This window comes from Phasianus colchicus, chromosome 5 (genome assembly GCF_987193195.1).
Source record: "Phasianus colchicus chromosome 5, bPhaCol1.hap1.1, whole genome shotgun sequence".
Lineage (NCBI taxonomy): Eukaryota > Metazoa > Chordata > Aves > Galliformes > Phasianidae > Phasianus > Phasianus colchicus.
The window spans coordinates 14,679,897-14,705,469 of record NC_143440.1 but is presented as its reverse complement, the minus strand read 5'-3'; the positions used below and the strand labels follow the sequence as shown (position 1 = coordinate 14,705,469).

The 25,573-nt window shown below is 47.9% G+C and overlaps 1 protein-coding gene across 3 annotated transcripts; it reads left to right on the top strand.

Moving 5' to 3' along the window:
• The first annotated feature begins 640 nt into the window (after window positions 1-640).
• Window positions 641-25,549, top strand: TSPAN32 (tetraspanin 32). 3 transcript variants are annotated; one of them, XR_016466737.1, is made up of 10 exons: window positions 666-736; window positions 1,306-1,504; window positions 2,743-2,857; window positions 3,339-3,436; window positions 6,447-6,521; window positions 15,996-16,097; window positions 16,685-16,777; window positions 18,184-18,267; window positions 19,682-21,681; window positions 23,595-25,549. XR_016466737.1 is itself a non-coding variant. In XM_031613974.2 (9 exons), the coding sequence occupies exons 1-9, from the start codon at window positions 666-668 to the stop codon at window positions 19,775-19,777; spliced, it is 933 nt and encodes a 310-aa protein (XP_031469834.2). In that variant the 5' UTR covers window positions 641-665; the 3' UTR covers window positions 19,778-22,334. The 3 variants fall into 3 exon arrangements, 1 of the variants encoding a protein (XP_031469834.2); XR_016466738.1 differs by lacking the exon at window positions 23,595-25,549 and having other exon boundaries at window positions 19,682-20,943; window positions 21,572-22,334; XM_031613974.2 differs by lacking the exon at window positions 23,595-25,549 and having other exon boundaries at window positions 641-736; window positions 19,682-22,334.
• The last annotated feature ends 24 nt before the right edge of the window (window positions 25,550-25,573 follow it).

Sequence of the window (25,573 nt, the reverse complement as noted above, 5' to 3'; positions counted from 1 at the left end):
CACCGGCAATGCGGCCTGGGGAGACGGCGGTTTTCCCCGGGCTCCCGAGTCGGAGGGAGGGAGCGCAGCCCCCTAAGGCCCTCCGCATCGCCGCCACGCCGGTTTCCCCAGCGGACCCCGCGGTGCTTTGCTTCCCCCCCCCCCCGCATCGGCCCCCGCTCTCGTTTGTGCACGGGGCGCTGCGGACCCCCTCCCCGCTGCGGCCGTCGGAGCGTTGTGCGGGACTATGGGGCCCCCTAGCGCGGAACTCTGCTCCGCGCTGCCGACACCTTCGGCTTCCTTCGGTTTCCTTCGGCTTCCTGCTGCGGCCGCTCTGGGGGCACCTCCGGAGCCTGCACCCGAGGGGCTTTGTAAGGGGAGAGTGGTGTCACGCTTTTTCCTGTGCGACACTCTTTCTCTTGCGTATCTTTGCTCTGCAACATGCATCTTCCTTCCTTTTCCCACCCATCTCTTCGTTCTTTATTTGTTGTTTTACTGCAGCTGCTGATGTGGGATAAGTTTTCTGTCTTCCCCCATTCTTTGACATATGGGAGGGCTGCAACTATTTCCCGCTGCTCTGCTTCACCCTGACTCTGAAGCTGCAGATTGTTAAGATATCAGGCACCAAGTCACCCTTGGTGACCAGGTTGCTCTTAGACTTTTTTACCATTTTAACATCAGGAAAGATGCACCCTGCAGACTCTGAAGCACAAACCCATGCAGAAGGCATCCCTGGACCTGGCACTGTCCTCCCCAGGTCTGCATTTTTGTGCCACTCCAACCCTATGGCCACTCAACTCCCATGGCCAACTCAACCCCATTGGTCCCTCCGCTCCCTCAGCCACCTCAACCCCATGGCCACTCAACCTCATGGGCCACCTCAACAACCCCATTGGTCACTCCAACCCCTTTGGGCAATCAGTTCCCTCAGCCACCTCAACCCCATGGCCACTCAACTGCATGGGCCACCTCAACCCCATTGGCCACCCCAATACCTTGGCCACTCACCTGCATGTAGCCCCCCAACCCCATTGGCCACTCTGACCCGCCACGACCACTCAACCCCATGGCCAACCCGACCCCACGAGCACCCCAAGCACCAAGGACTGGGAGAAACAGCATCCCAAGCCCACTTCACCTCCCACCGGCTCAATAGGTCCCACTCAGAGCTAAGCACTGGCTCACAGCCACTCTCATAGCTCCCTCCCACAGCTGTGGATTCGGGGTGGGGGGGGATCAGGGTGAGGAGAAAAGAGGGAGGGACAATGCATGTGCGTGTGGGGGGGAGAAAACTGGGTATTTTGACACTGGCTCTTGCTTGAATAGTTTCCGAAACACTGTGGGGAGCCTGTTGCTTGGGGTAGGAGGAGGAGGAACTGCACTTTCCGAGAGGCCCCACTGCGGCTGTGCCTCCTCCGGTGCCTTATCAGGAGCTGGGGTGACCAACGGGCAGCCCCACAGGGACAGAGCCATGGGGCTGAGGAGCACCAAGTGCCAGCTGATGGCTGCCAGCCTCTGTGTCATGGTAAGCGTGTGGCTTTGGGGGGGAGAGAGGGTCTCTGAAAAATTGGGGTGAAGAGGAGCATGGCTGCTTTAAGTGTTCAGAGAAGGGCAGCTTTCCCACGTTCTGTTTTATGGGGCGTGGAAGGGCGAGCAGAGTGAGCTGCTGGAGTTATCACAGTGCTGCGTGGTTATCGCCGGCCACCAGCACCGTTCCCCGAGCTGATAGACTTCTGCTTTGCTGGGGCTACTGCTCTGCCACCGCTGCTTCTCAGCCTGAAGGAGAAAGGAAAGCAGAACGGGTGGTTTTCAGCAATGAAAGATGTTTGCTTCTGTGTTTGGGGGTATAAACAAGAGTCCTGGTGTCATTCTGTTTGCTTCTTGGAAGGTAGGCACCAGTAGTGGGATGGGTGAGTGTGTGGAAATTCAGGGCTCTGATGGGAGCTGATGGTGTCTACTCTGATAGGGTTGAGTGGCCGTGAGGCTGGGGATGAGTGGCCAAGGGATTGAGTGGCCAATGGGGTTGGGGTGACCATGAGGTTGGGGTGGCCAGTGGGGTTGGGAACTGTCTGCAAAGCAAGAGCAGTCCTGGTGAGCCTTTCTAGCAGCTTCTGAGGCAAATCTAATGGGAGCTTCCTAATGTCTCACAGGGAGTTCAGGGGAAACCACACTGATGATGGGAAAATGTAGATGTTGGGAATGCTTCTCCTGGGCACTTCTGAGCTTGGCAGGCTTGTTGCCCACGCAGCTCATGGAAACTTCCAATCTTAAAAATAAATAAATAAATCTTCTGTGTTCATTTCAAAAAGAGTTGGTGACTTAGGAAGAGTGTAATTAAAAAGCTAATGCCTGCAGGTAACCTGGGGAGGCGCAGGAGGACTGCTACTCAACATGGTGAGAGCAGCAGCTGCAACACAGCCAGGAGTGCAGTGTTGCTGCCTTGGGGGCTCATTGAGGCTGGTGTTCCTCAGCAATCTGAGCTAACTGGGATTTCATATCACATTTTGCTGGGTGTGGGTTGAGATAGGCAGTAATGCACAGCATGAAGGATCTGAAGGTGCCATGAATTTGATTATTTGTAAGCAGATATTGCTGCAGTTCAGAAGTACTTCGTTTCAGAAACGATCACTTTAGTGTGTGTCCAGAATTTGTCCTTTTAATTGCATCTGGGGGCACATGCGTGCTGTTGGACGCTGAAGCTGTGTGCCACTCAGTGGGATCTTGATGCCTTGCAACTCCCTTGATGCCAACCTTCCGTTCCAGCTGCTGGGACTGTCCATTGCTACACTGAGCACAGTCACCCGCTATGGGCTTCACTTCTCCGTCATCAGCAATGTTGCCCTCGAGAGCAGCTCCTACCGGGACATCCACCACGCAGGTATGGCACACCTTTGGAGAACACAATGGCTGGGCAGGGCTCTGAGGCTAAAACCATCAACCCCATTGGTCACTTCAACCCCATGGCTACTCAGCCCCATCGGGTTGGACACCATCACCTGTGACCTACTGTTTTCTATTGGGTTCGGACGCATGTAGCATTTCCTCATTGTTCCCAACCCAGGTTATACCATGGGCTGCACAGGTCGGCCCAGCCATGCCCTGTGCTGCTGGGAGGAAGCCAGTGGTGAGTGCTGCAGGAGATAGCTGTGCAGAGAGCCCCAATAGGGCATCTGCTGCAGGCAGCATCCTGCCTGGGGATGAGGCAGTGAGATATGGGCCAGCTCGGGGAGCCCGGCTGTTCTGCAGCCCCCAACCTGCAGAGCAGGTGGGGGATGATGGATCACTCACAAACCATTCCAGTCCCTCAACTCTTTTTGTACCACCTCCCCTAAACTCACTTCTTTCTGTCTTCCTTCCAGCTTTCTACGTCGGCGTCTTCCTCAGCATGACCCTGATCTTCGCCGCCCTGCTGAGCGCCGTCGCCGCGGTGCGAGAGTCGCGATGCCTCACGGCAACGGTGCGTACCACGTCCGCCCACGTCCCACCACCCCTTTACCCCCTCCTCCCCGTGCAGCCCGGCCCGGTGCCGCCGCGCTCGGCCGCTGGGGGGAGCTCGGGGCTCGGCGCAGGGAACCGCACGCTGCCGGGCGGCGGAATCATACAGAACGGCTCGGGTCGGAAGGGACGTTAAAGCCCACTAGGCTCCAGCTCCCTGCCCTGGGCAGGGCTGCCCCCCATCAGCTCAGGCTGCCCAGGGCTCCATCCGATCTGTCCTTGAGCCCCTCCAGGGATGGGGTATCCACAGTTTCTCTGGGCGGCTGCGCCAGGGCCTCACTGCCTTCTGAGTAAAGAATTTTGTCCTGACATCTCACTTAAATCTCTCTTTTAGCCTAAAACCACACCCCCTCATCCTATCACTGTGTGCATCCAGCAGTGCTGGTTGCTGTTGAGTAATGAGATCTGAAGGATAAAATATCGTGTTCCAAAATCCTGGACTATTATCCCCCAAGCTCCTCTTAAACGAGAAGAGCAGTGACAGCTTTATTGACTCTCCTCCAGCTGCAGTTTTGTCTGGTGATACGTGGTGCAGTGCTGAATGTAAACATCCTGCAGTTCTCAGGGCCCCCGAAGGCCATGTCACTATTGTAGGGGAGGAAGAGGAAGGAAAAGGGCAATTTTGCTAGAGCTGCTCATACAGAAGGTGCTTGTCTGCTTATCCTTGCAATGACTACTGTCCAGGCAGGGAGAGAGCAGGCAAAATGTGCCAGCATGCAGCACAGGCTGTTTGCTTTACTGTCCCCAGGTGTGTGATTGCAGGCAAGTGCTGCAAGGGTCCTTGACAACCAGCAGCACGCTCTGCATCTTGCTTTAGCAGTGAATCCATCTCCTCACGGTGCTGCAAGGCATCCGTGTGCCAGTGCTCCCAGGAGCAGGCAGAGCTGAGGGTGGGTTCCTCCTTCAGACAGACTGCAGCTCGTGTTTGCCACACAGAAAGGCTGGGAGTGGTGGTCATGGACAGAAGAGGAACTGATGGCTGAGGGTGATGATGGGATGGGGAGGCTCTGTCCTCCTCCTCCTCCAGGAACCCCTCTGCATTTTGCATGCAAGCTGTGTATTGCCTTTTCATTTCTTTTTTTTTTTTCTTTTTTCTCTTTTCTTTTTTTTCTGTTTTGCCTTATTTTTCTTCCTCCAAATGCCTTCTAATGTAATTACAAAGTTGTGCTTCCAAAAGCCTTTTGGCTGGCAAGAGGAGAGTACAGCCCATAATTCATTTATGAGATGCTCTGGGAGCCATGTAATTGCTTTGCACCGGCTGTGGGCTCCCGAGGGGCCTCTATCTGCTCCCAGAGCCGCAGGCAGAAGGGAGAGCACACACTGAAGGGCTGGGATGGAGCTGAGCCACAGACAGTGATGGTGCAAGTGCTGGAAGGATGAGAGACCCAGGGGGAGAAACACAGTGGCGATGCTGACCAGGTTCACATGGGAGATCTTTCCCATTGCTGTCAGTGAGGCTTTTCAACCTTAATTTTCTGTTTTTTTCAAGCCTGATTTTCATCTAAAATCAGGTAGAAGTATTGACTTTCCTATGCAGTTTGTTCAGGGGTTCGTGAGAAGAGGCAGCAAAATGCAAGGGCTGGTTCCAGTGAGGAGCAATCTGATTATTCATCTTGCTGGCATTTTTGCTTTCATTTCCAGGATTTGATGTAACACATTTTCCTTTCTTGCAGTATGTGGAGGTTTTGGGGCTTCTTTCTTTCTTTCTTTCTTTTTTTTTCCTTTCTTTTTTTTTTTTTTTCTCTGGAAAACCACACCTCTAAAGCAAAAGTTACTCTCCTTTATTCCCTTAAGCTTGAATTTGATAAACTTTTGTGAATTATTTGTTCAAGGCCAGACTGGATGGGGCCCTGGGCAGCCTGGTCTAGTATTAAATAGGGAGGTTGGTGTCCCTTCGTGTGGCAGGGGGGTTGGAGATTCGTGATCCTTGAGGCCCCTCCCAACCGTGGCCATTCTGTGATTCTGTGATTTAATTTTTAGGAGGTTTCAGCCAAGTCATACTATTGGAATACTCGTAGAGAGAAAAAAATAGAATAAGCTATGATCAGATGGGTGACTCTGCCCTGCTACATAACTCCATTCTGGAAGAGGAAACATGGAAAAACTTGCAAAGGGAATAATTTATGGGGAGTGCTCAGAGAGTCTTAGAATCATTAAGGCTGGAGAAGACCTCTAAGAAGTCCAGCCACCAACCCATCCCCGCCATGCCCACTGACCACATCCCTCAGTGCCACATCTCCATGCTTCTTGAACACCTCCAATTGGTCTTCGAATATTTTACAGCCACTTTTGTATGTGTGTGTGTGATCAGAGCCCTTGGCCCAGCTGTCACAACAAACTCTCGATGTTTACATCAGGTCTGGGTTTTGTTTGAGATTAGATTTGTTCAAATAACACGACAGCGTGCCTGACTTCCAGCCCCATGCCTGGGGAGGAGGACAGAGCCCGGCCGCCTCCTGTGTCACTGCTGCATTGTTTGGGCTCTCCAGGGTCACTTGGTGGCCTTGGTGGTGTTTCTGTCATCCTTTTGTCTGAACAACGCAGCGTGGCCACTGCTGAGACATGGATCAGCAGAAGCCCTGCTCCTTCCCCAACACTGGCTGCTCTCCATCTGCCTGTTGTATGCATATATGGACTATCCAGGCAGTTTTTCCCCACCATGAAACCCTTAGCTGAGCGAATGAAATTCCTTGGGAAGATTTAGGTTAACCATTCCATAGGAAGCTGAGTGCTTTTTTGGTCAATCCCTTTAAATAGCCTCATTGTAATCACTGGTTCCTGATGGAGAATCACAACACACATCCCACCCCTGACAACTAACAGCAGTACAGGGCACACCAGGGGAAAGTGATGCTCTGCTCTAGCTTTAACCAGACTTGCTCATGTAAGCACACTAAATATGTTCCTAGGTGTTTTCAAAGGGATGTTTTTCCCCCTGTTGTAACTGGTGGTGGTTTGCTCTTTCTCCTCAGGCATTTTTCTGCTTTGCTCTGGCCTTCTGTGGGATGATACCAGCTCTCTGCTGGAGATACATGCACAGCACAGAGGTAAGCAGTCTTTGCAGGAGATGCCAGGAGACTTCCTTCACAGGTTTTGCAGTGATTTCTACCCTAGAAGGGGCAGCTGGTGGTAATTAAGCCACCCTATCAAGGTCTATCCTTTGTGAGAGCAGGGCTGCCTTTCCCTGCAGGGCATCTAGAGGGAGAGAGGAACATGGAATGCTTGCTGTACAAACCTTTGAACAGGGCAAATGTCCAGGTAGGACAAGATATGAGACTTGCTTTAAATGGCTTTGGGAGGTTGCTTTTGAAAAATGAGCTGCTTGACTCTTGAGAAGTTACGTTTTTCTGAAATGCTGCACAGCATCAACTCCAGTTCTGGGTAATATCAGCTGGGAGCCTCTGTTCAAAGGCTGCAGTGGGTCGGGGCCACCTCTAGTTCTGCTGACTTCCAGGGCAACCACCCAGGAGCTGTGTTTACAACCTAGCTTTCCCCATGCTAACGCTCTGTGGCTTAGGGCTGACTGCTTGTTTCTTGCCCTTTGCCAATGATTCTCTTGGCACATATATATATTTTTTTTCCCCTCTATCTGTTTGTCCATCCACTTTGCAAACATGGGGTGGATACGGATGGTCCAGTAGTATTTCTGCTTCAAATCCTTATCTAGTTGTTGTTGTTATTATTTTTTTTTTTCCAAGTGCTTTGTCCATAAATGCTTCCACATGTTATGGTTACCTTCAGTACTTGGTTTTTGGTATTGTCTGAAACAAAACAGAAAGAGTTTTTCCTAGGCAAGATGAGAGCTTTTTGTTCAGTGTCTACTTTCCAGATAAGGAAAGCCAGCAGTGTTTCTGACAACAGAAAAATTGAAATGCTGTTGGAGATCCTCCTGGGTTTCTCTTTTTGCAAAGATGAAAATTAAGACAGGGGCTGAAATGAGGAAAGATTTAATTAGGAGTATCACTTACAAAACGCTTAGAAATCTGGTTTTGCTTGAAAAAACTTGTCTCTCCAGTGAGGAAGGAATGCAGATATGAGTGTGTCCCAAACCTGGTTTCCTTGCCCACAAAACCACAGCAGATTCTTACTTTCTGTTAATCCTCTTGATTAAAAAACATCCTGAATTCCCTTTATAGAGCAAACCCTTCTTACTGAAAATCATCTGGAATGGAAAAGTCCCATGTTCAGTTGAAGAATGATTTTGGCAGTAGAAAGCAAGGTGCCCTGCTTGCCTTTGGCTCCTTTAGAGACCAGTTGTTTACGTTGCTTTTACAGAGAAGCTATGCAGGACAGGAGAAAAAGACAACTTATCTGTAAATATTCCATTTTCTCAGACTCGGACACTGTAAACAAAACATGAATGTTTCTCATTTTTCAATCTCTGCTGTTCTTCTGACTTCCTGTAGCTCCTGTTCTTTCAGAGATCTGTCATGTCTTTCTTGCTTTCAAGTTACCTGCATCCCAGACAGAATCGATGTCACCAGTCTTTGTAGAACAACTTCTACCAGACATGTGAAAAACAAGAATCTGAGATGTATTGTGCTTTACCCTGGAAGTCTGAATCCTCCAGTCAGTATTGTGATTTATCCCTTGCTCTATGGGTCTGTCCACATGACCAGTAACTGGGTTTTGTGTTTTATGCCCTCTTTTGCACCATCTTCTTTGCGTCCATCTGTCTGCATAAATTCAGAGAAGTTTATGTTGAGAAAAGTTTATGTTATGTCAGTGTATGCTTGTCTGGCGGGTTCTGCAGAGGAAATGGTGGATAAAATGGGGGAAGGGTAACTAAGAGTAACATCTCAGATCCTCCACCTGTCTCTCTGGCGATGCAACTTGAGTTCTATGAAATCAGTGGTGATCAGCAGTAATTAGCCCGCTGACAAGCTGCTTTTGCTGTCTCCTGGTGGGAGAGTGTCACTAATCTGTTAGAGGAGTGACACCAGTGACAGCTGATGAGAGAATGACACATGAAGAAAGGTAGCAAAGATGACCCCACTTTGAACAGCTGTGACAACCACCGACAGGATGGGGTTTTCTGATGGTTTCCAGTTACATTAGGAAGTCCTGGTTCTTGAAGCCAAGGAGCTAAGTCTTCTTTTCCAAGAAAGAAGTTATTTTGAAGGCAACTCCTTTCCCGTAAACCACTGCCCAGCACAGCCTGGTGCAGCTGGGATCTGAGGAAGGCTGTAGGTTTATGCCATAGCTGGCACAGCTCGCTGGGCGGCTCCTCCTCCTGCAGACCTGCCAGCTCTCCTTCTCTCCTCACACATTAATTGCTGCTGGAGAAACCTGCCTGCAGAGGCTGGAGGGAAAAGCTGGAAATGGTTTCAAACAAGAACAGGGGAGGTTTAGATTGGATATAAGGAAAAAATGAGGATGGTCAGGTACTGGCACAGACTGCCCAGAGAGATGGTAGAAGCCCTGTCTCTGGAGGCATTCAAGGTCAGGTTGGATGGGGCTCTGAGCACCTGATCTATTGTAGGTGTTCATGTTCATTGCAGGGGAGTTGGACCAGATGGCCTTTAAGGGTCCCTTCCAATTCAAACCATTCTATGATTCCTGAGCTTTCTGGATGCTCTATTATAGCTGAGAAGGGCTTTGGGTATTCCTGATAACAAACACAAAACAGATTTGGGGGGCTTGTCTCTGGGCTTTGCTGAGGGAAAGGCCTAGGGATCTGCTGTGTCACATTTTGGTTTTTCTCTGCAGCAGAGTAGGGAATGCCCTCAGCAGCCTTGTGAGCCCACGGGGATGGGAGGGTGAATCAGCAGAAACAGAACTGCTGAAGGCAGTTCTGCATCAGAAGGTGCCTCTTAATTACATAGATTTGATAGAAAGTAAACGTTAGCTTAAAAGCAAGTAAATTATGATTTACCTCCTGATGCTGGGAGATGCTTGAAGCCAAGCAATGGTGCAGTGGTGGTGCCAAGCTTCTCCTGGGTTGGACTAGAGGAACAGTTCCCTTTGCCATGGAATGCCAGGAAAAATAAAAAGAGGAACTGCTGACATACCCAAAGCCTCACAGCAGGTGATGATTTGAGCTGCTGCTCCGTGCCCCCTTCATCCTGTTCAGGCTGTCAGTGTGCATCTGTTGAGTATCTGCCCACGCTTCTGGTGTGCACACCTGATTTCCCGTGCCCTTTGGATGTAGGGGTTGCTTGGCTTTGCTTTGGTTTATGCTGGGGCCAGCTTTTACAGAGTCCAGTGCAGAGTGATGGCCCCACCTAAGGCAATGCTTAAATACAAGCTTATATCACAGTGATTTTAATGGGACTTAAATGCAAGCTGGAGGTGGGTTCAGTACTTTGTGAAACCGGAATCAGATCACACTGGCTGGTTCCTTTTTGATGCAGCTGGGACAGGATTGCAGCCACAAAGCTGCAGGTCTTTCAAGGGCCTTCGCAAAAAGTGGGGATTTGGCTGTTTAAAATGACAGAAATAGTCTGATGTCTTCCTTTTTCCTGGTGTTATTCACGCTACCAGGCACAACTGCTCTAAAGTAAACACTGAGCTTTTTTGCTTTCTCAGAAGTATGGAAAAAAAAAAATAAAATATGAAAAGGGAGGGGGAAAACCCCTCCCCCCCTTCCCTGAATATCATGCATCTCTCCCATGTTTGTGTTCCCATCACGTAGGAGACAGTACGCCCCTTTGTCTGATGTACTGCTGAGGCACTCATGCTTCATTATTTATTGTTGCCCCAGCTCTGAACCCGTGGCCCCTTTTCTGCTGTTCTCACTGCAGAGCTGCAGCTGGAGTTGCTGCCTCCAGCAGCACCAGCCAATGGTCCCCATCACCCCAGTTTGGGATGATGCTTCCAGGCTCACGTGATCTTAGTGCAGGTTGCCCAGAGAGGTGGTGTGCTTTGTCCCTGGAGACACTCAAGGTCAGGTTGAATGGGGCTCTGAGCATCTGATCTGGTGTAGGTGTCCTTGTTCATTGCAGGGGAGTTGGACCAGATGGCCTTCAAGGGTCTCTTCCAACTCAAATGATTCTATAGGTGATGGTGCTCACCTGGAATCAGATCTGTTCCTGATGCAACTTTTCCCTTCTTTTCTTTTTTTCTTTTTTTTCAATCTGAGAGCAGTTTTGGTGTTTTTCTATGATGAAGCAGTCTTGAATGATGCCAGTTTCACACGCTGCAGGTGAGAGATGGCTTGACCACAAAATTGAGAGATTCATAAATGGTTGGATCTGAGCGGTGGCAGCTGTGAATGCCCTTTGCTGAACCACAGTGCTGCCATTCTGTTACAAAATGTTGTGAACTGAAATACTTAGCTATAAAAAAAGATAATAAAGAAACAGGAGGACCTTGGCACGCTGAGACTGGTATCTATGATGAGAGGTGCAGCATCAGGTATGGAGAATTAAGAAGAAAGAAACCTTTGGTGTAGCAACCACCCAGCCAGACTTCTGCCAAACTTTTGCTGTTGGTTTGGGGTGTGGAGGTGAAAAATGAGGTTTGCTTAACAGCAGCTGAAAGGAGACATTCAAGGTCAGGCCAGACATGGCTGTGAGCAGTCTGATCGAGCTGTAGGTGTCCCTCTTCATTGCAGGGGAGGTGGGCCAGGTGTCCTTTAAATGTCCCTTCCAACTCAAATGATTCTGTGTGCATCTGTGTACGTACTTACATGCATATATCTGACCTGCTTGGCAGGCAGGATGCTCAGCTCGTGCACTGGTGTGGTTTGGTGCTCCCCTGCCTCCAGGCAGCATTCCCCCCCAGAGAAGCAGAGCTGTGCCCCTGCTCTGGAAAGCAGTGAGTCACCCGCCCCAGAGCTGGCAGCTGCTGAGCACTTTGGCTGCCAGTGCTGCTGCTCTGAGCTGGGCTCTGCCCCTGGAGGAGCTCTGCCTGCATCTGTGTTTCGGGAAGGCAACGCTAAGATGGGAGGGGAGCAGTGAAGCAGGTCAGCATTTTCATCAGCTCCTTGTGCGAACCACTTACAGCAGCAGAAGGTGCTGGAATTGAAGAGAAATGGCTCAGCAAAGTGTTGCTGCTGTGGGCTTTACGGTTTCACAGCAGCTTTTCTTTCCCCCTTTATTTGCATGTGCTATCAGTGATGAACAAAAAAGACTCTTGCTGTCCCAAAACCGATAAGAGGGGGAAAGTGCATGAGTTATTTAAATAAATATTTGTATTGCATATGTATGTGTGTGTATATATGTCAGATATATATGATGAAAACCACTTAGCCTATAAGATTCATTTGGGTCTCCCTGCTCTTACTCCATCAGCAGTGTCCAGTGACCTCCAGCATCCAAGGGGAGCAGCGTCTCCTGATCTCACCCATCTGGAGGCGGGGGCTCCGAGCTGCTCTGCTCTGCTTTGCATGCTGGCCGTGTTTCTGCAGCTGTGAGCTCTCAGCTGGAGGAAGCCTGATGCGGGGGCGAGGAAGGGAGCTGAAGTGCTGTTAGGGAAGCATAAAGCTCCAACTTGCAATGACCGGGTTTTCATACTGGAACAAGGAATGGTGTAGAGGATGACAACCACTTTATTCCAGTTTCACATCTTAAAACACTGCCTTACTGACACCAAGTGCATCCCTCTCGGCAGCAGTGAACAGATAGGAAAGAACACGAGTGGTTTAGACAGACTAAATGCCTTCCTGAAATCATAAATTCTGCTTCTTTAGGGAGTGTAGAGGATATAGAGCGTAATAAACAGTCTCAAAATTCCTTCGTTCTTTTACTCTAAGTGAAAAATGCTGTTCTATTAAATTGCTTGATGTCAGCAGCATCAATCTCAGTGATTTTCCATTTGTTGCATCTGCAAACCTATCTCTATCACCCCTAAATGAATGTTTAATTAAGGAATGCAGACAGACACAGCAATTATTTGACTAATTTAGAGTTGGAATATTTTGCCAAGCTCTTTCTGGGAAAAGAATTACTCTAAGGTGTGACCTCTGTACCACTTAACCTGGAGATTTTTCTCAAGCCCAGCTGATACTCCAGCTCTCACTGCTTTGTTTGTTTGTTTTCTAACAGATAAGCACTGGAAGTGTATTTTCCTTCCAAGGGATATCTTTGCCCAGAAGTACTCCTAGAATCATAGAATCCTTTGGGTAGGAAGGGACCATTAAAGGCCATCTGGTCCAACTCCCCTGAAATGAACAGGGACACCTACACTAGATCAGGTGCTCAGAGCCATGTTCAGCCTGACCTTGAACGTCTCCAGGGATGGGGCTTCCACCATATCTCTGGACAACCTGTGCCAGTGCCTCGCTGCCCTTACTGTAAAAAACTTCTTCCTTATATCTGATTTAAACTTCTCCTCTTTCAGTTTGAAATCATTTCCCATTGTCCTGTAGCAACAGATCCTGCCAAGAGTGTCCCCTTCTTTTTTTCAGTACCCCCTTTAGATAATGAAAGCCTGCTTTCAGGTCTCCCCAGAGCCTTCTCTTTTCCAGCCTGAACAGCCTTAGCTCTCTCAGCCTGTCCTCAGAGGGGAGGTTCTGTATGGATTGACCCCTGGGGGTATAGCACTTGTCACCAACCTCCATCCAGAAATTGAGCCACTGACTTCCTCCAGCAACAGGTCACAGCATTCATTCTAAGCATCTTTGAATCGTGGTAAGTCATCAGTGCTTCATCAGGAAGAGGTAAACCCATGTGACCAGAGTGGTGAAAATGTGGGGTGGAAGTGTAGAACCTCTGTAGGGGAAGTCCAGATAGCCTTTCTTTCTCTAGGTGTCTCTGCTGGTTATGTGTTATCTGCTGAGTTATTAAGGGATGAGGCACAGCTGTGGCTTTCTTAAAGCGCTTTATGAACAGTATCGGCATAACCAATCAAAAAGCATCCGGTTGCCTAATTGGGAGAGGAAGCACCCTGATTAATTATTTTTTTCTCCAACACCTGCTGCAAGAAAAAAAATCTTGGGGTGGTGGAATGAAAAGTGAGTGTGTGATAGCAATTTATGGCAATTTGGAGTGAAGCAGTGAAGTACTCTTTTCGCTATGCCATGTTCCTGCTCGCAGGAAAGTTGAGGGATGAATTTGTGTCTCCTGAGCAAAATAAACACTGTCACAAATAAGGCTGTGTCTTGAACCCATCTGGTGACCTTGTCTGACACTTTCAATTTTTATTTTTTCCCCGTCATTAGACATGCATGAGGCTGTGTGCCATTTCGGTCTGGGTAGAGGCTGCCATGTGCGATGGCTGAGCTCTGAGCACAACACAACACCATCTTGGGCAGGCAAGTTGGTGAGATGGTCAAGGAAGGAAGATTTAGGTTGGATATCAGAGAGAAGTTCTTTACTATGAGAGTGGTGAGCTGCTGGAACAGGCTGCCCAGAGAGATTGTGGATGCCCCATCCCTGGAGGTGTTCAAGGCCAGCTTGGATGGGGCCCTGGTCTGGTATTAAATGTGGGGGTTGAAGCTTAATGATCCTTGAGGTCCCTTCCAATTCAAGCCAATCTATGATATGATGACGTTACTGCCAACCTTTGGCTGTGTCCTCCTGTTATACCTCTTATGCTCTGTGGCGTGGTCCCCTGGATGGAAGGAAACAGCAATGATAAATGTGGGGATTTAGGACTTGACACTTACCACTGCAATACTTAAACTAGAAAGCTCTCTACAGTAATCTGTGAAAACCAACTGCCACGTTGTCTTAAGGCAGCTACTTTCCCTTCCAAAATCAAATCATTCTTGCAAAACTCATCAAGATGATGTGGAGAAATTACAGTCAATTCGCTCTTTATTTGAAAAGAGGAAAAAAAAAGAAAGAAAGCAGGCTTTGTAGTTGGATGTTTGGTGCCTTACTGCAATCTGAATCGTGTATTCAGAGGAAACAAATGCTAGATGCAATTGCTGGATAGAAGCACTGAGAAGGACTGATCAGCAGACTGTACTCTCGGGCTTGCCCAGACACATGTTCTAAAAGGAAATCATTGCTATAAAATAATTTCCATTTAATCCTTTGTGGTTTTGCTTCTCGGAGGCTGCTTGGGAAAATAAAAAATCAGTACCTGAAGAAGAACACAGCTCAGAAGTAAGCTCAGGAACACTGTGTAATTGAAGTCTTCAGTAGCCATGATGTGTCTGGAGATTATTTTCTCCTCGTTGATATCACCGTGGCTGTGGTTGAGAAGGCTGTGAAACAGTGTTTGCCTGTGGCTCTTCCCTCACTGTTTCCTATGGTTGGAAAACATTTCTGCCATAGGTTTGTTGTGGGAATCTCATTCCTTCAACCTTTTCCATCACCTGCCTTCTTTCAAACAGCCCCAGTCAAAATGCTTGGTGTCATTGCAGGATGTCTAAAATAAGAAGTCTCTCTGGAAATGGGTTTTTCTGATTGTGTTCTGTGGAGTACTGCATGCAGCTGCACTGCTCACTGTACTTACAATGCAGCGTAGAGCATATGATATCTGCAGCAGAATATTTTGAATTGTAGGATGGTTTGGGTTGGAAGGGACCTTGTATGATCATCCTTCCACCAGATCAGGCTGCTCAAGGCCTTAAGTGCTTCCAGGGATGGGGCATCCACAGTTTCTCTGGGCAGCCGGTGCCTCACCACCAGAATAAAGGATTTCTTCTCTGTATCTAACCTAAGACTCCTCTCTCTTAGTTTAAAGTCATTATCCTTGCCCCATCGCTACTCTGCCTTTCAGGTTCAGTTCTTCCCCAGTTTCCTGCAGGCTGCTTCAGGTACTGGAAGGACTGTGGGTAATGAGGGATATGAAAGTAACAACACCACAAGAGTAGGATGAAAAATTATCCCTTTTTTCATTATTCTTAATCCAATTCTTCAGTGGAGGTAAGCTTTTTTACTGAATTAATTTACTTAATTGCTGCTGCTGGGAAGCTGCTTTATGGCGTACCTGAAGTTAGGAAAGTTTGAATGTTTTGCTTTTTATTGGGGTTTAAGTTTTTCCTAGAGGGAGGATGGTATGCACATCCACATTGGAGTGCTGAGAGGTGGCCTCGCTCCAGGATCCCTTGTTCCACCCCATTCCCTCTGTCCTGTGGATCAATTCTCTGCTCTGAGAGCCAAGTGTTGCCTTCAGCCCATTCAGATCAATATGGGCAGCGAAGCAAGGGGAAATGAAAGGAAGAAATAAATCTGTTCCTTTTTTTTTTTTTTTCCTGGCACTAAAAGCAATTGTCATATTTTTCCATTGAAAGCTGAGCAGGAGTTGGCTGGGATTTGTCAAGCTGCAAGTTCTCATACTTTTAGTAAATATTTAGGATCTGATTCACCACTGAGTCACTCCGTTATTTTTTGGACTTAATTCAGAGGAACTCTTCCATCATTGCTGTCCATCGGAGGTGCTCTCACCTTTATGTTTTAGCACGGTGGCAAATACTTGTCCTTGTAACCTCTTTTCAGAACACGATGTTGTCACCTCCCCCCGGCAGGACATGGAAGGACATGGAGGCACATATGTCACAGGCACTTATGTTTCTGTATTTCTTTGACAGTACATCCAAAACTGGCCAAAAGCTTCAGCCGTAAGCCAATTGGGCAGCTGCTGTGCTCATCTTGGTGCACTTGTACAGGTGTTTGCCTCTGTTGCAGGTGGAGGACAGTATGCTGGACGTGTATGACCTCGTGTACGAGGAGGTGAGGAGGAATGGCTCTAGCTCCAAGAGGCACGAGCTGACTCTCATCCATGAAGTAGTAAGTTATCTTCCAGATTTCACAGAAGCCTTTTTCTGGAGCTCCTGCCCATTGATTCCAACAGGCTCTGCTTCTCCAGTGCTGTTGTACTGTTTTCCTCTGGAACCAGCCTTTTGCCAAATCTGTATGTAGAATGAGAGCAGCCATATACACCTTCCTAGCATCTTCAGTCAAGTATAGAGAGGGTGAGAATTCTATATAATCCAACAGAACTACTTGGACTTGATTACTTCTGTCTACCCTCGAGCCTGTTGCTGGTGAAGAGTAGAGGGCTCTGTGTACCTGATCTAGCTGTAGGTGTCCCTGTTCATTGCAGGGGAGTCGGACCAGATGACCTCTAAGAGTCCCTTTCAATTCAGATGATTCTGTGATAACGTGAGCTCTTGCAATGCTGGAAGTTGCTAGCTATCTCCCAAACCCAATGACCTGGAATGCACAGCATGGTAGGCATCTGCTTAGTTTAGCCACTATAATTGATGGTGAAACAATCCTTGTCTAGTTTTGTGTGTTCAGCTCCTGTCACTGTGACTACTGCTTGCCTGCCTGCTTTGCTCCTCACAGCCCCATTTACTCACCCTCTCTTGCAGTTTCTGTGCTGTGGGAAGCCCTCCCCTCTTGGAGACACAGCTGCTGTCGAGCACAAGATGTGCCATCCTGGCACAGCATGGGCTGCTGGACGGGTAAGTTGCTTCTCTCCAGCCTCCTCGTCTTCTGCATGTGTGGAGGTTGTGTGATAACACAGGCACGGGTCTGATGGAAAAACACTATTGAATTTGTCACGTGGTTCTGGTCTCTAAGGCTTAAAACGTGTTCTGCTAACAGCAAATGTTGAAAGAGCACACGATGACTGTAATTCCTTTTCCCAAGGGCATTAAACAGGTATTAAAAATTTAAATGAGAAACTCATAAAGCAGGATTATGTTGTCCAGCAGAAGCTTCATCAAGCAGACTTTATACTTGGTTGCAATATGCCAATGAAGTACTGAAGAGCCCTCCAGTATTAGACTGTGCGTGTACTGAAGTTGTAACACAGACTTCATAGTCTGAGTAAATCTCCTGTATGCTTTTTCCCACTGGAATAAAAAAAACTAGCATCAGAACATGAGTTGTCCCTAGGAAAAACAAATGGTGTTGCTACAGCTATGTGGAAATATTGCTGTTGTGTCTTGACAGTACAAGAGGGAATGGCCTCACATTGCGTCAGGGGAGGTTCAAGTTGGATATTAGGAAAAATTTCTTCTCAGAAAGAGTGGTGAGGCATTTGTACAGGCTGCCCATGAAGGTGGGGGGTCACTGTGCCTGGAGGTATTCAGGAACTGTGGAGATGTGGCACTGAGTGACATGGTTTATTGGGCGATACTAGTGGTAGGTGAACGGTTGGACTAGATGATCCTAGAGGTCTTCTCCAACCTTAATGATATGATGATTCTATGATAAGCAGTAACACAACCCTTTGCACCAGTATGTGTTAACCAATGGTTTCCAGCTGCCTCCTGGAAAATCCAGCCTCAAAGTGAAGTAGATCTCAGCTCAAAGAGCAGGAAGAAAGAGTAAAGCAACCCTGGGCACTGTGCCTTTGGTCAGCCCCACTAATGGTTTGCACTTGGTTGGAGGGAACCACAGTATTTGGTTGCTGCAATTCATTCATTCATGTGCTGATGCTGTGGGGCCATAAGCCCTTTCACCTTGTTTTTCAAAGTCAAGGGCAGGCTTTGTGCATTCTTGAAATGACTCTTGGCTACCAATGGATTTCAGTGGGGTTGCCAGAGTGCTTAATGCTAATATATAATAATGCTGGTGGCACCTTCAATGCTGAGCTGTTAGTTTCTTTGGGGAACACGAAGCATTGTGACACGCTCTGCTTTCCTGTCTTTTCACATCACCCTCTCCGTTTTCCAGAGGAAGAAAAAACAACACTGTGTATGACCACGTTAGCTGTGTGTAGTGTACATGCCATCCTCTGCGGACTAAAACGCATCATAGTAAGAAAATTGTAGGCATATGTAGTAATGGAAAATATAGTGCAGGTGTTTGTTTACCCACCTGAGCTGTTGCCACACTGCAAAAGGTGTCTCTCTCCTTCCAGGACTGCCTACAAGAGATGCATGGCTTCCTGAAGAAGCACATGGGCTTTGTCTCCACACTCCTGAGCATCACCATCGGCTTCACGGTAGCTGTGCCTGTTCCTACGTGCTCCTGACCCCACAGGGGACTTGTATCCTAAATAAGCCCCAAGTACCTGGGGGCTTGGGGGGTTTTGAAGATGAGCACTGGAAAAAATCAATGGTGATGGCCTCCACCACGGAAATTAGAAAATAAATAGGTTTTATCTTCTGTGGTATTTCTATGCTGCTCTTAAGATGGGGAAAGTTCTCCTGACCAGCGTGTATTTAGGGATTTGGATCCACCTTAACACAATGAAGAATAGAAGGCTTCTCAAGAAAACCCAGAGGATCACATTTGTGTGTGTGTGTGTATTTCATACTGCTAGTAGTGAGCTAGGAAAGCCATCAGGCAATGTTATAGGTACATTTCTACTTACATGGAATTACGTACATGCATACAGAGCTTTAGCATTAAGGCTTTATTGGATCTTAGCACTGCTGAGCTCTTGCTCAGAAAATCCTCAGGACATATAGCTGATGCATAATGGAAAGTCACGTATGAATATATGGTGTTGCTTTCTAATTATCCTTTGGTGTAGGAGAAATTTTGCTTTAGCTATATCCACACTGAAGTGGAGCGTTTTGTATTTTTCTATTCGTACACTTGTATTATACCACGTTTTCCCCCACAACTTGATGTTATAGCTAGATAATGCAAGAAAGCCTTTGAAGTGTGCAGTAAAGGAAATCCCACCATGAGGGTAGCCATTGTGACGGCAGGATGCAGAGCAAAGTGAGCCAGCTGGGACCACGGCTCTGATGTCCCCATCCCTGCGGCAGACGTGTCCCCACCGATTTGCACAATGAGGCCAACACAGGGCATGTTGTTGCAGCCCTTCTTACACCTCCTGCAACATCCTCACTTTGATAAGCTGCTTGTGCAAATCCTGAGACGTGATCAGATGCAGCGCGGTGCAAAGGAAGCATGCCATCTTCTGCACTTGTGCTGTGTGTGTGTTGAGGGCTTGTTTTTGTTGTTTTTTGTTCTATTCCAAACAATGCATGAGGATTTTTTTTTTCTCTCTCTCTCTGCTATGTACACAAAAGGCTATTATGAGTTTGTTTGCATGGAGGGTCGTTTTGAGGAAGGAGTTTGAAGTCTGAGTTTCCTGGCTTCTTCTCGCTTTTGGATATTTTTAGGATCAAGCTTGAGTCGTGCTGTGCTAATTCCAATCAGATGCTTTAACCACATGTTGTTTGTTTTTTGTTTTTTTTTCTTCTATCCCATGTTGGAATTGATATTCACCCTTTTGGTGGAAAAGAGCTCCCTCAAGAACAGTCTGACACTTTCATACGTAACAAATTCAGAAGTGCCAATTGAACCAGCAGGCAACACTTAAGATCACTTATTCACACAGCTGGAGCATCCTTCTCCATTCAGCATTTAATTGTTTGCCCATCTTTTCTATTTCCTTTTAGGTTTATGGTATGGTTCTGACTTCTTTCCACTGGTTCTCCATCCACTTCAGCAACAACTTGGATCGGAAAGGCAAATACACCTTGCAAGGAAGATAGAAGCCTGTCTTCCCTACCAGGCAGAGCCAGCTCTCAGTGTAGGTCAATGCCTGAAGTCCTCCATCAAACCTCTGGGAAGGCATTGTATTGTTCACCTGTGTGCATTTCTGTGCTGTGCCATCCGGGTGGAATTCTGCAGAACTGCAGTCCTGCATCTTCACTAAGAATGGATGAGGACTGAGACGCATCTGGGCTTGGGGATGCAGGTTGCCTCCTTGAGAGAAGGATGGTGTGTAGCACAAGGAGAATACACACATCCCCCTAGGACACAACCTGAAGAACGCCCATCCAAAATCATAGCATTAAACCAAACTTCTGCACTGTCACGTGAGAAGGTTCCTTGGTGACCCCAAAAGAGGTACTTCTCTAGGGCAAGAGCTTTGGACTGCAGCATGGGACAGATCTGCCATTGGCAAATATGTGTATGCTGGGTGTGGTATTGAAAAACAGGGAGCTTTGCTCTCCTACCTGGGACAGTGCTCATTGTTGCCTCCAGGGTTTCATGTTTTAGACCACCCTGGAGTATGTCAGCACTCAGCCACCACTACTGTGTTTTTTCTCTATCAAACTGTTGCTGGAATTCTTGGTATAAATTAAGAAGAAAAAAAAAATCAGAAAGCAGCGTATGAGTTTTGAAACAGCCCAGTGGAATAAGGACACATCCCTCTGCATCTCTCTTTTTTGATTTTTTGAAATTCTGAGGATTAGATCAGCCTTTTAGATGCTGCACGAATTTTGCATGGGCTCCTTCAACATACTGCCTCAATTCTGTCTCTTTCTGGCTTCACTAACCTACCACGCTGCTGTGAAATACAAAAGGACTTTGATATTGAACATATGTAGGGCTTGTGTTTAAATTAAGGAGAAATGGACTGATCTCCAGCCACGTAAAACACAGTGTCCACTTCCTCTTCTCTCCTCCTTATCAACAATAAGGAGGAATTTGAAAAGCCTCAGCAGCTGAACATCTCAGGCGAGCTGAAATGATGGCTTCCTGGTGTGCTTTGCCCTCATTGCAAGGAGGCAGAGCCACTTCTGAGCTGAAAACCATCACAGCGATAGATTTAGTTCCTGCTGGAAAATCTGCTGAGCTACAGTGATGGAAAATACCTGTTGAAGCAGCTTTCACCTCCCTCCTTCATTGTGGCTTTTACCTGTTGAGAACAGTAAGTGGCAGTTGAGATTGTCTCAGCTTCCGGAGATGATCTCATCTTATTGAGATAAAAGAGGAAAGCCCCATGCTGATGTTCAGGACAGTTCTGGGCCCTCCATGTGGTCTGCTGCATGTATGAAAACAGCATTGCAGCCTGCAGTATCTCCCCAGACCTGATTAGCATTTGAACACAGTTGCAGATGTTTTGTATTGGACAGAATGGCATTGAGGGAGGAAGAGCCAGGGCTCCTTGTCCCTCTCCCCTGGTACAAGCAGAGCTTCATTGCAGGCTTTGGAGGCAAGATTGAGTCTAAAGCGCTGTGGAACATCACCCAGCTCTCTCCTGGCAGTCACCAGCCCCATTCGAGCAGTTTAGTGGTAATATGCTGACCATGCAGCTGCACCTGCAAACATATCCACTTACTGGTGGTGGGAAGAGATTTGGAGATATGTATATAGGGGTTCTTAAGTACATCACCCTCCACAGAGACAGTCTCCACTGCGAGTTCTGGCTGTCATTGTCAAGTCTACTGCTGTTGTCACTCCTCAGGCCAGCTGGCAGCACACAGGACTCCTGGTGTCCTCAATAAAAACCAATCTCTTGCTGAAGGCTGTCATTCTTTCTCTTCTTCAATGTGCAGTCCTGGGCTGTTGCAGTGAGCTGCCCGCAATGAGCCTTGTGATGCTGGGAAGAGATGTTCCCCGTGCAGCTGCATGTGCCTTAGCAGCCAGGCTGCTTCTTCCTGACAAGGTAGGCTGGAATTCCTTCTCCCTCCACTGCTCTATAGCCACAGCTGGGGTTTGATTTTTATTTATTTATTTATTTTTTGTATAAAATATCCAAACAAGTTATAATCCCTCCTACGAACACTTGTTCTATATACCATGCTCTTTTTTCCCATTTTACAGGAAAGGCTGCAGCCCTCATCTGCCTCCTCTTACCCAACCGTGGAGGAGGGGTAGTAATGGGAACAGAGGGGTCAAAGCCTTCCATGTAACTCACTGTGTGCCTGTAGACAGCCTGGCCATGCTTCCTAAGGCCACAGCTTGCTTATATCAAGCAGTAGCTGCAGCTTTTTGCTTTCACTTCTCAAGCAGCACTACGAGCAAGGAGGAAAAGGCCTCACACAGCAGCTGAGGATATGTGGGGCTTCTGCACAGTAGAAGTAAAAGACCAAGGATTCAGAGCCCTTGTGCAAGCCCGGGTTAAGCAGTTAAGCTGAGCCTGAAAAGGAAGTTGACTGTGGGGACAGTGGGAATCTCTCAGCTTCAAATTGCTTTGTTATATCCTGTCCCCCAGACAGTGCTGGCTGCCACCAAATAACTTCCTCTTTTCTGTGCAGTCTGAATTCAAATCCTGAGCTCAAGCTGTTGAGTCCTTCTGAAGCCTTGTAACCTGGCAAACTTGGGTGAGAGGGTTCAGCAGAGCCCAGATTCATTGCTAACTCTCACTGTTGACTTCCCTTAGGTTGCCTGTATACCTTCCTAAGGCAAACTACCCCTCTTGCTCTCCTTAGCATCGCAAAGTACCTCTGTTGTTTAACCCTGAGGCACACCAGCTTGCTTGCAGATGCACTGGTTTTCTTTTTAGCTGTGTTACATCAGCACTGTTGCAGCCTCTATTCACCTACTGATGAATTATCCATGGGTGGCACAGCAGCAGTTCCCCAGGCTGCTGAGCTGGGCTCTCACCCTCCTGGCTATGCTGGGGAAGAAGAGGAAATGTCTGTGTTGAAATAGGATCCTGCTTGGGTTTGCTTTCTCGCTCCTATTCACAAGTGGTGCCTATGGAAGCAGCACCTGCACCAAAACAACGACAGCTCCGGAAGCTGCTGTCCTTCACCACCGCTCTTTCTCCTCTTTACATAACCTGCCTGTCACCATAGATACCCTCCTGTAAATATTTAAAGTGTCAGTCAGTGTGGAGGGAACCGCTGCAGAAGTTAGCAGAAGCAGAAACTCAAGGTGAAGCTACAGATCTCTCCTTACCCAGCAAGGGAATATGGGGATGTAGCAAGCAAAGATGGATAGGAAACTCTCTGCCCTGCTTTCCCCACCAGAGCCAGCTCCACTCTTCCCCCCCCTTCCCCCCCCCAATGATGTCCCACTATCTGGGAGCAGGAGGAGCATCACCATGGCCTGATTTTTGGGTGGCCATGTGTGGAGCCAGGAGATGGATCCCTAAGGATCCCTTCCAACTTGGGATGTTCTATGACTCAATATGCTTCAGCCCAGAGCTCATCTACCCAACACAGACAATAGATGGGGACCCTGTGGTGGATGAGGCTTTTCTGAGAGCTCAGCTGTGGTCTGTGAAGGGTGGAGCTGCTGGTGTTCCCCTGCAGAAGCTGGTCAGGAAGGGACGGGGCAGAGATGCAGCACAGCCCTGCATCTGCTCTGGGGCCCTATGAGTCATACACATAGATGGTTGTGCCAAAACCACAAGCATGACACTGACCTTTATAGCAGCATCAAAAACAGAGAAAGAAAAGGAGGAGAAGGGAGATAGACCAGCAGATGAAAGAAACACACTGATCACCACTATTCTCTGCTACTTTACTCCGCTGAAAAATGTTAACAGTGAAAGCACACTTAAATGGCTGCTTGTAGGGGCTGGGTTTTTTTAATTTGTTTTTTTTTCTCCTTTTTTAACATCCCCAATAGGTGTTTTCTTCATAGGTTTGCCCCCTGGGTAAGCAAACTGGCGTTAACAGCGTGTCCCACAGAGCACCTAAATTTAACCCATGCTATGAACGAGGGAATTCCCCGGCCATGTGCACAGCACCTGCACTCCATTTGAGGATGTGACAAGCACAAATTTGTGCAAATCTGTTCAACTTACAGAGCAGCCTGCTTAGAAAGACCTGGTAACGCTGCTAGAAGACTTTGAAATCCATTTCTGATACTTTGTAGACTTGTAGCATGGTGGAAAAGGCTGCAACAGATAGCATGCACCTGCTTGAGAAACACTCTGTTACCTTGACACTGTAATATCTTGGTGTTTGTTTTGTTGGTTTGGTTTTCTTTCATGTACCGAGGTCAAAGTTTTCAAGCATGCTCAGCTGAGCTGATGGGAAGTAAATAAAATGATAGAAGAGAGGGATATTTGGACAAAATTTGAAATCCTTCCCCACTACCACGCTGCAGAGAGGTTTTCTTAGGGTGGGCAGGTGGGTGAACCTAGAGCTGTAGGAGATGGGAGCTGTGACCCTTGAGCTGGAGCCCTGGACAGTGTGTGGTTCAGGCATGGGGATGCCCCAGCAATAGGAACACATTAGCTCTGAGCCAGATTGTTTAGCATTTGGAGTGTATGAGAAGTTTTGTTCCTCATTTGCTACTTTCTGTAAGATTAGGCAGAAAAGCAAACAGCTGTGATACCACCCTCCAAAAACCCTAAGCTGCCCATTAGTGCCTCCAGTGCCAGTTTGGTGGTAGTGATTGCAGTGGGGCTGCCAGCTTCCCAGCATGCAGACACTGATTTGAGTATCTTTCCTTCCTAACCCCAGCTCTGGCTGTGCTGCTGCTGAGGCCTTATCGGTTTGCAGACATACTTTCTCTTCCCTGCAGCAAACCCTGCTTGTTTTGGGCAGAAAGCAAGGCATTGCTGTGTCATAGCAGGGGAACAAATTTGGGATCCTGTCATTATCCTTTGGATCAGGATCCAGGCAGGATTACACCTATAGCCAACGATCTGGACTATCAGCTAGTGCATGAATACCTCTGTGAGCCTCCAGCTTCATTGGTAAGGCCAAATGAGTGAATGGGGCTTAGAGACAAAGGATTTATGCATCCATGGTAAGCCCACAATTGGGGATGCACTCAGTGCTAGTAATTGGGGAACCAGGCCAGCTTCTGTTCTGCCTCAGTCCTCACTGGGTGCACAGCAGGTGCAGAAGGCAAAGCAGGGTTTGGCAGGCACCAGGGGTGCTGTCTGAACACTTGAATTCATTTCTACTTTTTTTTTCTTTTCTTTTAGACATTTAAGGTTTTGCTCTCAATCAGGCTCTTGTGTTCTGAGTTCTGTTCTGGCTTTTTGGTAACCCAGCCCTTAAAGGAGGCAATCATGCCTGCTGGATGCACAGCAGGGCAAAAGCAGGCTACGTTTCTAGGGATGCACAGATGAACTAAAGTCCCCCTAAAAGATGGGGAAACTTCCTCCTGGCTCTGTGGTGCTGCTTTTTGGCTTTTAAAATTAAACAGGAGGGATACTAATGTGTGTGACACAGATCTCAGAATCACAGAATCACCAAGATTGGAAAAGACCTACAAGATCATCCAGTCCAACCATCCACCTATCACCAATCACTCACTAAACCATGTCCCTCAACACAATGTCCAAACATTCCTTGAACACCTCCAGGGTCGGTAACTCCACCACCTCCCTGGGCAAGCCCCTCATCTCTTTGATGGTGAGCCCTGAAATACCCCTAGTTGGGTGGGGAAAGGAGCAAAGCAAGCACGGTGAGTGCTTCTGCACAATTTGGGGGTGATCTTTTGAGCGGCGGGTTGTAAGGCTGAAAGGAAGCATTGGGAACACGGGGGTGAGTTTTAATGCAAGTGGGGAAAAGGAAAGCGCGGAGGGTGGGAAGGCTACAAGAAGCGAAACGAAGAACGGGGGAAGGGGGAGGGAAGGAAAAAAGCTT

Bases quoted from the DNA above. Each gene is read 5' to 3' on its own strand.
- TSPAN32 (XM_031613974.2), top strand. From the start codon at position 666: ATGCACCCTGCAGACTCTGAAGCACAAACCCATGCAGAAGGCATCCCT. The intron at 3,437-6,446 runs GTGCGTACCACG...CTTTCTCCTCAG, and splicing joins CGCGATGCCTCACGGCAACG to GCATTTTTCTGCTTTGCTCT. The intron at 6,522-15,995 runs GTAAGCAGTCTT...CCTCTGTTGCAG, and splicing joins GATACATGCACAGCACAGAG to GTGGAGGACAGTATGCTGGA.